At 62.4% G+C, this 15,393-nt stretch overlaps 1 protein-coding gene across 3 annotated transcripts; it reads right to left on the bottom strand.

Annotated features, from left to right (window-relative positions):
• Positions 1-745: 745 nt before the first annotated feature.
• Positions 746-15,091, bottom strand: SCAF1 (SR-related CTD associated factor 1). Of its 3 annotated transcripts, none has more exons than XM_023650153.2 (11): positions 14,892-15,091; positions 12,085-12,198; positions 11,785-11,842; positions 10,951-11,045; positions 10,569-10,669; positions 10,365-10,480; positions 4,731-7,556; positions 4,006-4,088; positions 3,567-3,785; positions 1,470-1,598; positions 746-1,182 (listed from the first exon to the last, which is right to left on the bottom strand). In XM_023650153.2, the coding sequence occupies exons 2-11, from the start codon at positions 12,190-12,192 to the stop codon at positions 991-993; spliced, it is 3,927 nt and encodes a 1,308-aa protein (XP_023505921.2). In that variant the 5' UTR covers positions 12,193-12,198; positions 14,892-15,091; the 3' UTR covers positions 746-990. The 3 variants fall into 3 exon arrangements, with proteins under 3 accessions (XP_023505921.2, XP_070079256.1, XP_070079255.1); XM_070223155.1 differs by having other exon boundaries at positions 10,947-11,045; positions 14,427-14,901; XM_070223154.1 differs by lacking the exon at positions 14,892-15,091 and adding an exon at positions 14,427-14,566.
• Positions 15,092-15,393: the final 302 nt, after the last annotated feature.

Raw genomic sequence — 15,393 nt, 5'->3', positions numbered from 1 at the left:
GTAAACTATTCGGGCCAGTGTCCAGTAAGCAGAGAGCCTTTGCCTGGCCCATCCTGTTTGTCCATGGCCTTGGGGCCCCTCCTGACTCCTGCGGGGGCGCCTCAGGCAGGTCCTCCTTCCTGGGCCGGAACGGGCAGTTGTAAAGGAGCTTGGCGCCCACCCGGCCCAGCGGCCCAGGTACCGCCACCGTTCCTGCCTGTGCCCGGGTCTGGGTGATGGGACTGACAGGCCAGCGTGGCCTTGGCTCACCAGGTGGCCCTTGCTGCTCTGTGCCTCGGTTTCCCTCTCCATCTCAAGAGAGTGGATTAGCTCATCCCAGTCTCAGAGGACTGGGAAGAAGAGACTCTAACTCAACAGGAGACAAAGATCCAGTTTCCAGGGCGACTGCGAGGCAGACAGACAGCAGCCAGGCGCCCTGAGCTCCGGCTCAGAAGACACTGACCAGGTGGGCCTGGGACCCCTGCCTGCCCTCACCACCACCTCCGGCCACTCAGCAGCAACGGCTCACTACACGCCCGGCGTGGGTCTCAGCGCCTCCCCTGCCTGGGGCTGTGTGAATCCTCACCAGGCCCGCTCCAGACACAGGGAACCCAACCGAGGCCCAGAGAAGGGAATGCGCTGGCCCCAGGTCACACAGTTGGTCTCCTGCTGACTACCCTCAGACTTGGGCCAAGCCCCCAGCGCTGGCCCTCCCCAACTCTTTCCCAAGTCCGTCTCTGAAAGAAAGGGCTAAAATCAGGGGGGCTTGGGGGTAACATTTCATGAAATCTTTAATGAAACTGGGGAGGGGCACAAACAGAGAGGAGGGGCGATGGGGACAGGCTCCAGGGTGAGGACCTGGGCAGGGGCGGGCGGGGCAGGGGGCTCTCCTCTTCCCCGCAGCAGCGCTCCCCCATCATCCCACTGACAGGGGAGGGCGGTGGGGACGCGGAGCCATAAATACGTCCAGAATTCCGAGGCGGCGCAGGAGGACAGGGGTGGCGGGGGGTCTCAGAGAGGGGGCAGGGGCAGGCCTGGGCCACCCTTGTCCGGGGGCCCCGGCTCCTTGGGCGGCCGGGGGGGCCCTGGGGGGTCCCCCGGCTTGCGGCCGTGCTTGCGGAAGTAGCGGTAGCGCTGGACGTAGGCCCGCACCAGGTTGCTCACCTTCACCGGGTTGATCTCCCCGCTTTTGCTGTGGCAGATCTGGGGGACGAGCGGCAGCTGCAGTCACTGGCGGCCCCCAGGGGCCCCTCCACTGGGACTGCTGAGCACAGCGGGGACTGGGACGGGAGCTGCTACCCCAGTGTCCCTACTTGTGCCCCTGATGCCAGCAGAACAGGCCCAGGTGGGCTCGAGGAAATCCTGTCACCCTCCTCACCTTCCAGGCTGACCCGCCATGCCTGTCTCCCCATCTGTGGACGTCTGTCTGCACACGTCCATCTCTCCGTCTCGTCCCCCTGCCCCCCGTGTATCTGCCCCCGGGGCCCCACCTTGTGGACAGCCTTCCTCAGGATGTCCTTGTACTCCTCCTTGGTGATGTCCTTCTTCTGATAGTACGGCTTGATGGCCAGCTTCACCTCCTCCACCGCCCGCTCCTGTGTGTGCAGCTTCTTCAGATACTGGTGGGAGAGACGGCGAAGGGCAGATGAGCCCCTGCAGGACCCGCGGCCTCCCTGACCGCCGGCTGCGCCTGGGGGTCAAGTCCTGCTTAGGGGCCGCCCTGTGCTCCCTTGCTACAGTCACCCTGGACCGCGGGCCAGGCCTGGGCCTCTGAATGTCACTGAGGATCTCTTCTAGGCTGGACCCTGGGCTGTCCGAGGTGGCCAGGACAAGGACACGTGGTCCCTTCCCTGACAAAGGTCACAGTCCAGCAGGGAGACAGACATTAGCCAAACAGTTATGACCGTTTTAATCCGACTCTACAGGGCTTGTTCTGATGGCAGCAGGAAAGCATGGCAAGCTTTTCAGGGGGACGAAGACTCAGAGAGGGCTCTCACGGCACCGCCCTGGCTCCTGAGTGGACAGCGGGCCGAGGGACACTGGGGGGCTGGGACCGGCTAGGAGCAGCGGAGACGGGGTGGGAGTTGAGCCGCGGGGCGGCCGGCAGTCTCAGGTTGTGGAGGTGGCACGCCCGTGTCGGAGTCCTGGTCCTACCAGTCCGAGGCTGGGATGACGGGCTGAACCCTTTAGCGGCTCACTGGTAAAATGGGGGGGGACTGTGGCGACACATGTGGAGGCGACAGCAAGGAGCCAATCAAGGGGAACCACGGCTGTTCTGAGGGTGATGGCCGCGAGGGGTGGCAGGGAGACCCCTAAGCCTGCTGGGGTGGAAGAGCCGCACCCCTCGATCAGGTCAGGTCTTCCTGAAACTGGACCCCTAGGAAGCCTCCAGCGGGAGAGCAAACCCAGCCAGAGCCGGGCCTTCTGTCCTCGACTTGCCCGAGCACAGGAGACAACAGTCGCCGCGGGAACCAATCCTGGGGAGGTTGCCCTCACAAGCCAGGCGACTGCTCCCTACAGCCCAGGGCTGGGGGAAGATGGGAATGGTAAACTGAGGCCTGGCACCCCAGACTTCAGGGCCAACACCTCGGACGACATGACGACGAGCATGCCAACGGAGCTGCTGGGAGAGCCACAGGCCACCTGGAGGGAAGCCTCAGGCCTCCCTGCCTGACAGGAAGTGGGTTTCTGAAGAGAGGTGGCCGAGAGAAAGGAGTTGTTCCCCATGCCCGTCTCAGATGTGACAAATGAGAATGCCAGCAGAGAAGGGACCAGCACAGCCTCCCTGGCAGAGCAAGGGACCCACTGCTGCTCACGGGGTCTGTCCTGGCCCTGTCCTGCAGCTCACAGCACAAGCCATGGATGAGTGGCCCTCCAAGCTGGGCGCTGCCTCCGCTCCCCGTCTGGGACTCTGCAGGAGCTTTCTTCTGCCTGCCCCCTGGCACCACACACGAGATGTCTACAGGGCGGGCAACGCCATCAGCTGGCGAGAGCCTGACGGACCGTAAGGAAAAGCGTCCAGACTCGACCAAGAGGAAAACAGCCCCGAGGCCAACGAGGAGCAGCAGATGTGGCTGGATGAAAACCTGTTCGTATCTGCCCAGCACCAGGCTTCCTCCTTTCGCCTATGCACAGACGCTCGAGTTTTCTCATGCAAACCACCCTCCCCCTTACACAAAAACATGGCGGGGGGCGGGGGGGACAGATAGATAGATAGATATGGGCAACCCAGGGGCAGACTGCAGTGGGTACGTGTGTAAGTACGTGAGGGCGTTTCCGTCCATGTCGGCATCTCTCTGTAGAGATACACACACACACAGACACACGCACGCACGCGCATGCACACACACACACACACACACACACACACACGCGTGACTGTTTGGAAGTCTGCCCAGCACCGGTGCCCCATTCCTCCTGCGCCTGCAGTTCAGGTCTCCACACAACTTAACGACTTTGGCTTTATCTAGGTTCCCACCTGCTGGCCCCGGCCTCTGCCAGTCTCCTCGGGCCCCCGCATCTTAGTGTCTGTTCCCGTTCTCTGCAAAACTGTCACCAGCAACCCACCTCTCGCAAGCCTGGCTCACCTTGTCTGTGTCCCCACGTCCCTCGGAGCTGCTGCTGCCCTCTCTCTTGTCGGACGCTGCAGCCAGCCCAGTGGGGGTGGGAGGCGTGGAGCCGCAGCCCGCCAGGGGGAGGCTGCCAGGGAGCAGGTAGCTGGAGGGGCCAGGGGGCAGACCCAGAGAGGTGGGCACAGGAGCTGGGGTCACCCCCAGACTGGAGGGGGGCTTCCGGTGGCTGAGGATCTGTGGGAAGAGGTTGGAGGATGAACACAGGGAGGTGGAGGGGAGGAGGGAACGCGTACCGCTCTTGTCCCACCCTGAGTTCCCAACAGTCCCAGGGGCCACAGCTCCTCTTCGGGCCAACACCTCACCCCAAAGCCTGCCGGGAGTCAGGCTTCCTCTCCTAACCTGGGGCAGGGGACAAGCAAAGGGGCTGAGGGGACCCTGCCCCAGGGGAGCCCACCTGGTTGGTGGCCTGGATCAGCTCCTGGGCCTTTGCTCGGCTCGCCAGGTTGGCCTCCTCCATCTTGAAGAGAAGTGCAGTCACTGCAGGAGGCGGAGGGGGACGACAGGGGGACGGGCAGTGGACATGAGAGCAGACAGTGAGCTAGTGCCCTGCTGCCAGCTCCCGCCCCGTGCCCCTGGGTGGGCCGCACGGGCCCAGGTTCAGAGCCAGGCAAAGGGGGCCTTGGCCACTGAGGACCACCCACACTCCTCATCTTCTCAGAACTCAAGAGGCCGGGGGGACATAGCCAGGGCACTCAGTGATGAGGTGGTGGCCGAAGTAGACTCCGTCTCCCCAGCCCCCCACAACCAGTCCTACCTCTCCCCACCTCTGTGGCCTGGCAGAGCTTACTGCCATCCCCCAAGGGACCCCACTCCCTGCTCACCCCATCCTTTCCAGTCCCTCCACCAAGCCTATCCTAGCCCACCTCTAGGAGGACCCCCAGGCCACATGCCACTCCTCATCTGTGCTGAGCAGCCACCCCTGCTCCCACCTGCCCTGCTCTCTCCCACTGCCCCCAACATCCAGAACCCCGCAGACAGACCCTGACGGACCCTCATCCACCCGCAGCCCTCCCAGCCCGGGTCGGCATCCCCACGGCCTCCAAGTCTGTCTCCATGGGACCTCGCCCTCCCCCACCCTGTCTGCCACAACCTGCCCTGGCCCCCCCAGGGGACACTCACAGGCCAGAACACCGCTGGTGGTGCAGTCCACCCCAGCGGGCAGGTTCCAGGGCATGGGCGGGGGCAGCGTGGGCAGCTGGGAGACCCGGGGGGCTGGCCCATCCTCCGCCCCTGAGTCGCCGGCTGTGGACCCTGCACTGGGGGCGGTGCTGGGGGCAGCAGCGGCCGTGCTGGTGGCCGTGGTGGTGGCAGGCTGCTGCTCCTCCTCCTCCTCCTCTTCCTCCTCCTCCTCCTCTTCCTCCTCCTCCTCCTCCTCTGCCCCACCGCGGACCCCAGCCTCCTCGGTGGCCTCTTCGGGCAGGAAAGAGACCTCGGGTGTCTTGCAGCTGCTGTCCACAGTCTGGGAGTCGGGCGTGAGCGCAGGGGGCGGAGGGACTACCTTGGGGGGCGGGGTGCTGGGGGCCTTGGCCGGCCGCTCCTCCCCGGACCAGGAAGTCTCCTCGGCCCCCTTGGCTCCGGCCGCCTGGCTGCAGCTATCCGCCTTGGACTTCTTCAGTGTCCCGGGGCCCCCGCTGCCCCCGCTGCCGCCCCCGCTGCGGATCTTTTTCCTGGTCTTGGATGGCTTGGTCTTTCCCTTGGTCCCCTTGGCTTTCTTGGCCCCGGCCTTGGCCTTGACCTTGGTCTTTTTGGGCTTGGTGCTGCCCGGAGCTGCTTTGGCCACTTCGGCGGGGGCCCGCTCATCCGGCTTGAGGAAGGGGGAGCGGCTCTCGCGGTCGCGGCTGAACTTGACTCCGATGGAGCCCAGGCCGGCGGACGCGGCCTCCTTGGCTGGCGTGGTGCTGCTGACGCCCTCGCGGATCAGCACCGCCACCTTGGACTGCAGCTTCACCTTCCGCGAGGACGAGGACGACGACGAGGACGAGGAGCCCGAGCCGCTGCTGACCGGGGGCTTGGGCGGGGGCCCTGAGGAGGGTGCCGACTCCTTGGGGGGCCGGGCCTTCTTGGATGACCTGTCCCTGTCCCTATCTCTGTCCCTGTCCCTGTCCCGGTCCCCTCCATCCAGCGCCTTCCGCCGCGATCCCTTCTCCCGGGAAGAGGAGGAGGAGGAGGCGGCCCCAGAGCGGCGCCGGTCCTTCTCGCTGCTCTTGCCGCCCCGCTCCTCGGCGCTCAGTCCCTCCGAGTCATACAGGACCTCGCGCTTGGGCGACGAGGCCGGGGCCGGGGAGGGGCCTCGCGGGTCGGACTTGTCCGGCCGGCCCACCGTGATGGTCCGCTTGATGGCGAAGAGATCGTGGTCCGTGAGGTCCTGGATGGAGGGCGGCACGGCCCCGCGGCGGCGGCTGTCCCTCTCCGCGCCCAGGGAGGCGGAGCCCGAGGGCGGCTGCGCGGGCGCCGGGGCCTTGTCGCTGTCCCCGGACCGCTTCTCGCCCCGGGACCGCGACCGCTTCTTCTTCTTCTTGCTGCCGCCGCCGTCCCGGTGCTTGCCGCGGTGCCGTTCGCGCCTCGACGACGACGACGAAGACGTTGCCGGGGGCGGGGAGGCTGAGCGCCGCCGCCGCCGCCGCTTCTCCCGGGAGCGCGATCGGCGGCTGCCCCCGCGGCGGCGCTCGGGGCTACGCGAGCGGCGGCGGGCGGAGCGCGAGCGGGAGCGGGAGCGCGAGCGGCGGCGGGCGGACGAGGCGTGGGAGCCGGGCTTGCGGTCCCGGGAGCGGTGCTTCTTGGAGTCCCAGGGCGAGGCGGGCGCCGGCGGGGCGGGCTGCACGCCGGCCGAGGCCGCAGCTGCCTCCTTGGGCTCCCCGCCGCTGCGCTTGCGCTCCCGCCTCGACTTCTTGCGGGTGGGTGGCCCGGCGGGCGCGGCGGCGGCCGGGGACGGCGAGCGCTGGCGGTAGCGCTCCCGCCGCTGGGTCAGGATCTTGCGGCGCAGGTCCAGGCCGCCCCAGCGTGTGTCGGCCGCCGGCGGCGCCGGGGCCGGCTCCCCGAGGTCCACCTGCAGGGCGCCCTCGCCGTCCGACTCGGCGTGCAGGGACAAGAAGTCGTCGCCCTCGGGGGCACGGGGCGCGGGCGGCGGGGGCGGGGGCTGGGCGGCGGGGGGCGCGGAGGCGGCTGGAGGAGGGCGGGCAGCCCGGGTGCGGAAGAGGGAGAGCGCCACGCGCGGCTCCTCCTCGGGCTGCACGATCTCGCCCTCTTCGATCTCTGAGTCGCCGGGCGGCAGCAGCGGGGGCGGAAGCGTGGCCCCGCCGGCCGTCACCACCTCCACCGAGACCTTGCCTTCCCGACAGGCCTCCGCCTCGGTCCCCACCACAAAGACGCGCCGGCGGGTGGCTCCTTCGGCCCGGGTGGAGTCCGCCTGGGGTGGCGTTCCAGGGGCTGGAGTCGGCTGCGGGGGCTGGGGATCCGGGCGGGGGCTCTCGTCACCTGGGAAGTCCTGGCTCAGGCTGTTGTCATCGTAGATGCCCGCCAGGGTCTCCGAGATGCGGCTGATGCTCTGGGACAGGCCTTCTTCCTCCTCTTCCTCTTCTTCCTCTTCCTCTTCCTCCTCCTCCTCCTCCTCTTCCTCCTCAGGGGAGGGGGTCCCCGCTGATGAACTGGGGTTGGAACCAGTGGGCTCGAAGGGGTCGTACTTCTGCTCCGGAGCGGGTGGTGGGGAATAGGCCTCGTCGGTGGGGTGGAAGGGGTCGTAGATGTCAAACCGGGGGGCAGGCGGGGCCGGGGGTGCTGGAGGTGGTGGAGGGGGAGGAGGGGAAGGGGAGGATGATGAGGGGGAAGGGGAAGGCGAGGAGGACGCAGAGGAGGGGGCAGGGGGTGGGGCAGGGCCCCCGTCTCCGGTGCCCAAGGTGAGGAGGTGGCGGGCACAGGGGGGTCGAGAAGAGTGAGACTGTGGAGAAACTGCAAAGGAACAGAGGACACAGAGAGCCAGGATCAGGTGCACATCCCTCCTCCCTGTCCCCCAGTGGAGGGGCCACAGGCAGGACAGCACCCCCCACCCCCAGCACCGGCTGCACCTGCAGGCAATCCCAGCACTTTACTGTGTGAGCTCTCGTAGGAGGCTCCCAACAAGTCCCCACTGTAGGTACTGCTACCCACGGGGCCCGGGAGGAAACTGAGGCACAGAGAGCTGCAGTATCTTCCCCAAGGGCACACAGTCAACAGAGAAAAGTCGGAGTGCAAACTCAGTCAAAGCGGCCTCTGAACCTGCACTCCCATATCCCGCTGGCCTGCAGCCCAAGACCACCCTGACCAATGGCAGCGGCGATGTGACCACAGAAAGCACAGCTGAGATGGGAGAGTCTGGGCTCACACCCGAGGCGGCCTGCAAGGCGAGCTCTGGCTGCTGCACCGGCTGCCTTTGCAGGAACCTATCCCGTGTCACAGAGGAGCAAGGTGAGCGTGAAAAGGTGGATTGCCCTTCCGGAGCCAGGAAGGGGCAGAGCTGGGGCCTCTGAGCGCCCGAGTCCCCACCCTGCACTCTGCACTCTGTGATGAGCCCTCGCCAAGGGGCTACCTCTGCTCAGGACTCAGAGCCATCATTGACCGGTGACAGCCACAACCAGCGTCCACTCCCTCCTACAGGCCAGGCGTCATGCTTTCTGACGCCACCTCCTCCACCCTCCTGAGACCTAAGCACTCAGGGCCACAAGTCACACACATGGAGACAACTGACCGCGGCTGAACCTGGGGCGGGCGGCCAGGCCAGGACTCAGACACATGCTCAGAGTCCAGAGGCCACTCTCTCGCCCACACGTAACTGCAAGGACCCTGCCCGGCAAGGATGCCAGCACAGCCGTGGGGACAGTGCCAGGGAAGCAGGGCATTGAGAGGGTAGCTCGGGAGACACCTCCTGATCTGGACCCCAGGCTCCAGCCCTCACCTGTGACATGACCGTCAGCCAGGAACTCAACCTCTGCCTGCCTCAACTTCCCCGTCTATAAAATGGGGCTTTGCTCATTCAGCCAACGCATTTTTATCCACCACCTATTTTGTGCCAGGCGCTGTCCAGGGTGCTAGGAGTAGGATGGTGAATAAATAGTGAAAAATCCCTGCCTTCAAGGAGTGCACACTAGAGTGAGGAAAGACAAATGTCAACAAGCCAAGCAGAGCCGGGCTGAGGACACAGGAGGAAAAGAAAGCAGGGCGTACGGGGCCGGCCCAGTGGCGCAGTGGTCAAGTTTGCATGTTCCGCTTCTCAGCAGCCTGGGGTTCACTGGTTCGGAACCCGGGTGCAGACATGACACGGCTTGACAAAAGCCATGCTGTGGTAGGTGTCCCATGTATACAGTAGAGGAAGATGAGCATGGATGTTAGCTCAGGGCCAGTCTTCCTCAGCAAAAGGAGGAGGAGAGGCAGTAGTTACCTCAGGGCTAATCTTCCTCAAAAAAAAAAAAGGGAGGAGGAGCTCACGATGAGAACGACAGCGTTCAGATCTCACCAGATGAGAGCACTAGATGAGCGGCGGCGGCACAGAAAGAACCAGACTGCGCCCGGCGCCACAGACTCTGAGCACGAGCTCCTACCCCCCCCTCGCCGTCATCACTGCCACCTGAAACATCCCCACAGACTGGAGTGCTCTGGAAAGACAGACATCCACTTCTTTACTTAATTCTCACGTGGGATAGGATTAGGGGCATTTTCTTTTCTTTTTCCTAAGTTTTCATCATTTGCCCAATGAAGACCAAAAAACTACTGGGAATAAGAAGATAAAGCAGTCGCCCTGAAGACAACTCTTAGGTTCCAGATACATCGCTATCACTGACAGCACACCCCCTGTCTGTGTAAATAAAGTTTTATTGGAACACTGTCCTGCCCATTTCTTTATTTATCCTCTATGGCTTCTGATTTTAAAAGAAATGAAAATACTCCCACCCTAAGAGTGTGGTGGGCCCCAGGCACCATGGCCCTTGCACCTAATGCATAAGTCAAGCCGCAGCTCTAGAAAAAGGACAAGGGCAACGTGAACTGGCTCGGAAGGTGTGCGAGCCGCGTTCTCCAGCACCTTCCTCTCCCCTCCGCCCCTCCCCAAATCTGTCCGTACACGCAGAAGGGAAGTCTAAACCCAGGGTGTTCATCGGGGTCCCGGGGGGCCAGCGGCAGCAGCACCACCAGGAAACTGGTTAGAAATGCAAATTCCCAGGCCCCACCCAGACCTGCTGTGTCAGAAACCCTGGGGGTGGGACCTGGGACCTGTGGATGAACAAGTCCTCCTGGGAATTGGCTCCACTTCGAGAAGCTCTGCTCTGCCCTGCTCACAGCTCGACTGCTGCGAGCGGGGCTGGGGGACCGACTCACTTGGGCAGGCGCACATCGCAGACATCAAACACTTGGGTTTTACACTCAGACGGCCCCAGGCTTGGGGCTCAGGGCCCAGGACCACCATGAAGCCCCCGGCTGTGCCACCCTGAGCAAGTGACTTCCCTCTTTCAGACTTTTCTCCTCTGAAAGATGGAGACGCTAAGAGCCCTCCCTCCTGGGGAGATGAAATCCCAATGCAGTCAGACCGAGCACCACACACTGGCTACCGGCTCCCATGTGCTCGGTATCAGTCATCAGTTTTCACTTTACGTACATCCATACAGCCTAATCAAAGTCTAACAGGAGAAAAACGGTAAAATAAAGATCTTGTCTAAAGGACACGATCGTCACTACTATTCCTACTAACAGTGGCTGGCTCCCGCCCAGCTCCGCCCTGGCACCACATACCCGTTTTGCCCGTCCTCCAGGCCCTGAGACGGGGTAGCAGGCTGGGCACGGGCAGGGGCATCGGATCCCTGTCCCCAATTCGGACCTCGGCCACCAGCTCCAGCATGTCCTCGCTCCTGCAAGGCAGAAGGGGAGAGTGAGCCTTGGGGCGCCTCTAGCTCCCACCATCGGGGCCTCGCCCACTCTGGCTGCCCAACTACTCACTCGCCAGGCCGCAGGTCCAGGTGGCTGGGGACCCAGGTATCCGGGGGATCCAGGACACTCACCAGCCCCGCGAGGAAGCTGTCCGCGGCCATGTCCAACACCTGGAAGAGGCCAGGAAGGGTCCCATCCTGTCCGTGCTCACGTGAGGACCGCAAATCCCACTTCCCCAGCCCCTGACCTCCCAAGAATCCAGCCATCTGAGACCCCAAGGAAATGTGGGGATCCAACCAATTCCCTCATCCTGACTGCCTCCAGGGCCCCCAGACCTACAACACTGCCTCTGATCAGCACCCCAGCCCCAGGAGTCTGGGTCCCCACCCGTCTCCCATCTCAGGCATCCAGGCCCAGGAGTCCGAGTCCCCAGCACCCTCTTCTTACTCACAGTAGCCGTGTCAGTCCCCCCTGATTCCTGGGAACGGGGCTCTGACCGTGGGCTCCGGCAGCGCCTCCATCGAAGGCCGTGACACCGAGAGCCATCTGGAGAGAGATTGGCATGGGGGAACTGGAGACAGGGCACTAGATGCAGAGACCTTGTGGGGCAGAGGAAGAGGAGCCTGCCCTGGCTCGCCACAGGGCTCCAAGCTCCTGCCCACTCTGCAGGCTTCCATCCACCGCCTCCCAACCTGGGTCCCAGAAAGACCTCCCCAGCAGCCTTCTGAGGCCCCAACTCTCTCACCCATTTGTCCTCCTAGCCACCCATAGGATGCAGTCCAGACAGGTCAGCTTGGCATCTGAGCCTTGCCGTGACCAGGTCCCCACGGACCTCCCCTGCCTCCCTCCTGCTCGTGCCCCCTTGCCCACTAGCTGCTAAAATCTACAACTGAGGCCTGTGACACACCCCTGTGCTGTGCGCCTGCTGCTGCCTCTGCCTATCGGGCTTTCTTCTTTACCAGACAACTCCAATACATCCTTTGAAACCCAGTTCCCTCTTGCCCCCTCTCAGAAGCCTTCCAGGACCCCGTCCCCCTCCATGCTAGCTTGGCTGGGCCTCCTGCCCTCCCACAGCGCCTCGGGCTACCTCTGTGCTGTGACCGTGTCTCCCTCCCACCAGACCATGAACCCCTCCAAGGCAGCCACGGGGGCCGAGCCATCTTTGGCTCTCTGTGCCCGCACAAGGGTGGCACCCAGGAGGCCTCAGAAAAGAGTACATGAGTGAAATCCGGAGAAAGAATGCAGGGATAGGACAGCGGGCTCAGAGGACCAGGACCCGTCCTACCTTTATCATTTGGCAGATCTCCCTGCAGGGAACTTCCCATGGCCTGCTGAATAGCCCGCTGAGGAGAAGGAGGGCGAAGGGGGTGAAAAGAAAGGGCTGTCAGCAGACTCTGGCAACAGCCACGAGCTCTGCTCCTGGGAGACGGCCATTTCAGAAACCCCTACAACCAAACTCACGCTTCGGAGGAGCCAAGAGGCCAGGCCCCAAGCCCCTCCTCCCCCCCAGGGCCCAGGAGTCTGGCCCTGGAATCGAGACTCCCAGCCCCACCCTCCCTCAGCCCCAGGCCTCTGGCAGCCTCACCAGGATGAAGGCAGACGGGGAAAGCGTGGGGTCTCTGTCTGGAGGACCATCGCCCCGATCCTCGCCCGACTCTTCTGTCTTCCCTCGAGACTCATCTTCTTCCTCCATGGTCACCTGGAGGTTGAGGGGGGACAGTTTGGCGTGGAGGCTGGGGGAGGGGGAGGGAGTGGTGGCAGAAGGAGGTGAAGCAGAGGCTGGAGAGAGACCTCAAGGGCCTCCCATGCTGCCTCCATCAGCAGCCTCTTCAGCATCCCTGCTCTCCCTCTCCCCATCCCAGTCCTTGGCCCAGTACCAGGCCCAGAGCAGACACCCAAGGGGTGAGAGCGAGTCTCTTCCCTGGTCAGGATTCATGTCGAAGTGAGGCCTTCCCAGCCTCCTCCTGTGACACCTGACCCCCTAGTTCTCACAGCTTCCCCCAGAACCAAACTTTCACACCTCATTGCCCACCCTCATGGGAGCCCACCCAATGCCAAGATTTGTTTCTGCTGAGTTGTGGTTTCAAATAGTGTGTCCCTCAGTCTCACAACCCCACCTTTCCCAAACTGAGGTGTGTGCCAGGGTGCTGGGGGAGCCTTAACCACGACACAGCTTCCTAAAGCGTCAATTTTCCTCGATGGTGAGGGGCCAAAAAAATGTATTTACATACATAAGATAAGCTGGAACTAGGACAGAGTGATCTACAAAACCAGTACGCCCCTTTTAAAATGAAAACACTAATTTCAGAAAGCGATGCTGTCCCATGAGACCCCAGAGGGGGCAGCCACCTATCGCGTATCTGCCCATTGTACAGAAACAGGGCTGAAGCCTTGGCGAGGTCATAGAAATTCTTAGATTCTGCTAAAGCTAAAAGATCATCCTTCAGTCTGGCGGCTGTCTTGACTAGGGCTTCAGAAAATAAGAATCTTTCAGCTGTAGGCTTCCCTGACAATATCTAGCCTCAAAGCTCCTAGAAACCTTCAAGACCCCTAACCCCCAACTCAGTGTGCTGAGTTGTAAACGGGTTCAGTAGGAGGAGCGACCTCAGAGAAAGGCTGTGAGAATTACAAGGAGACAGGCTTCCGCCACAGAGTTAGCACAGCCCAAGAACTTGACACGGAGGAACAATAATTATCATTACTAGCCTTTAAGGCCCAGGATTCCCCTACGCCCGTCTCCTCCAGGCCCCTAGCTGCATACCTTCATAGGAAAGACCTCCGTCCCGGGGCTCCCTCCTACTACAGATTTTCAAGTCATGCCAGAGCTCCCACGTGCAGCCTCCCAGCTCTTCAAGAGCCCTCACTCCTTCCCTAACTCCCACTGACATGGCCCGCCCTGATAAAGCCCTGTGGACAGTTCTCAGCCCTGAAGTTGCCCTCTAGCATCTCCAGGGGGAAGCCTATGCTAATGTAGAACAGTGACTGTCACATAACAGAAGCTTCAAGATCTGCTGACTACAGACACACAGATCCCAAACCCTTTGCGGGACTTGAAGATGCTCCCTCGCCCATTGAGACATGCCCAGGGCTTTGCAGACACACCCACGGCTCCTTAGATCTTTTCCCCACCAGAAGGTTCTGCAGACATTGCTAGGGCCCCCCAGATCGGTGTTTCCCAAACTACAGAGTCTCACGGCAGGACAGTGCTTGACAAATAGCTTGTTATAAAAGGTAAATCGAGCACAGGAGAAAATTCTTCACAGTACATCACAAGTAGTCATTGGAAATGTTAATTAATGGGACTTGGATATTAGTTAAATACATATGTCGGTATGTAATGGGTCTGAATGAGAAAATGTATTTCTTATTGTAGATCAAGGTCAAAAGAATTTGAAAAGCATCGCACTACATGATCTTATAGACTTTCCCAGACTAACGTGGACTAATTCTAACTCTCTCTACAGGCCGAGGGCAACGCAGCATTTTCAAACATTTTTCATTTGAATTATGTTCCAAAGGGCAAGACCATTTGAGCTGGGCAAATTTTCCGATATTCTCCTTTGTCTTATTCTCCACGCGCTTATCTGGCCCCGAAAGGCATTCGAATTTGCTCCAGGCAGAGAGATTGCATTCTTGTAGTCACACTCAAAGCCACCTAGATGGTTCCAGGTCCTTCTAACTGCCCCCAGCCTCCTGTCACCCAGATTAGACACTCCCCAGACGTTGGAGACCCATGCAGGGCTCTCAGCACATCTCAATATTTGCCTCCCTCCCTTGGTGGGCACATCCCACCCCTCTGGGTGGCCCTAAAAGACTTTCTAGCCCTGGGTGGTTCCTCCAGGCCGGCTAAATGGCCCCAGACCCCTATGGGTGAGCTGCATCCTCAGGTCAGCCCATGCAGGTACTTCCCAGCCCTAGCAGACATACCCCAGGCGCTATAGATGGCTCTGCAGATACTCCTCAGTTCTTGCAGACCTCGTCCACCCCTGGGACATATCTCAAGATCTCAAGATGGCCCCAGAACCCTCTAAGCAGACCCTAGCCTCCGGTCAGTCCATAAAGACGATCAACAGTGCCTAGAGAAATGACCCAGGCCAGCTATATGATGGAGGACAGGCCCCAGTCTCAGTCCAGGCCCTGTGGAGGTCCCGGGTCCTCACGGGGACGCCCCGTAGATGCCCCCCGGCACCCACAGACGCCTCCCGGGGCCTGGAGAAGGCCCCCCGCTCGGCGCCAGGTTCCACCGCAGCTGCCGGGCCCGAGGCCGCCCCGCTAAGCCCTCCAGGCCCCGCGGCGTGTGCGGAGGACCCGGGGACAACTAGCGACCCGACTCCGCCCCGCCCACCCCGATAGGCCCGAGCCCCGCGGCCCGGACCTCCGCCGCCATCTTACCCCGCCGCTCGGGCTGCGGCTCCGGCCCCGGCGCGGGGCGGGGCGGGCTGGGGGGGCTCCGAGCAGAGGGAGGAGAGGGGCGGAGCTAAAACGCCGCCGAGCTTGCCGGGACTTCAAGTACCGAGCACGGTGCCGTGAAGGCTGGTGGGAAGCCTCCGGACTCAGTTTCCCAGCAGTCACTGGGGCATATGGGCAGAGGTGCGCGCGACGCACGCCGGGAGGCGTAGTCCGCGCGTCGCCTCCGTCGCGCGGGGACAGCAAGGGGGTGAGAGGTGAAGTGGGCGGGGTTGTGGTGGCCCGCGATGAGGCCCCACAGTGCCCTGCGCGCGCGCGGAAAGAGCTACGGAACAGGAAGTGACGTAAAGAGCACTCAGTGGGACAGATGCAAGGGAATTGTAGTTCAGCGGAGTGGCCGGGAGAAAAAAAAAAGCTGGACTGGCTGGGAGTTGCCCCGCCCACATTCTGGGGATCCCAGAATCCCGATGCCCCTGTCCCCTCTAAA

This window comes from Equus caballus, chromosome 10, assembly GCF_041296265.1.
Source record: "Equus caballus isolate H_3958 breed thoroughbred chromosome 10, TB-T2T, whole genome shotgun sequence".
Classification (NCBI taxonomy): domain Eukaryota; kingdom Metazoa; phylum Chordata; class Mammalia; order Perissodactyla; family Equidae; genus Equus; species Equus caballus.
The sequence above is the reverse complement of the archived record's forward strand: the minus strand, read 5'-3'. Positions and strand labels throughout refer to the sequence as shown.

Bases quoted from the DNA above. Each gene is read 5' to 3' on its own strand.
- SCAF1 (XM_023650153.2), bottom strand. From the start codon at position 12,192: ATGGAGGAAGAAGATGAGTCTCGAGGGAAGACAGAAGAGTCGGGCGAG. The intron at 10,481-10,568 runs GTGAGTAGTTGG...TCTGCCTTGCAG, and splicing joins CTGGACCTGCGGCCTGGCGA to GAGCGAGGACATGCTGGAGC. The intron at 7,557-10,364 runs GTATGTGGTGCC...GTTCCTTTGCAG, and splicing joins CTGGAGGACGGGCAAAACGG to TTTCTCCACAGTCTCACTCT.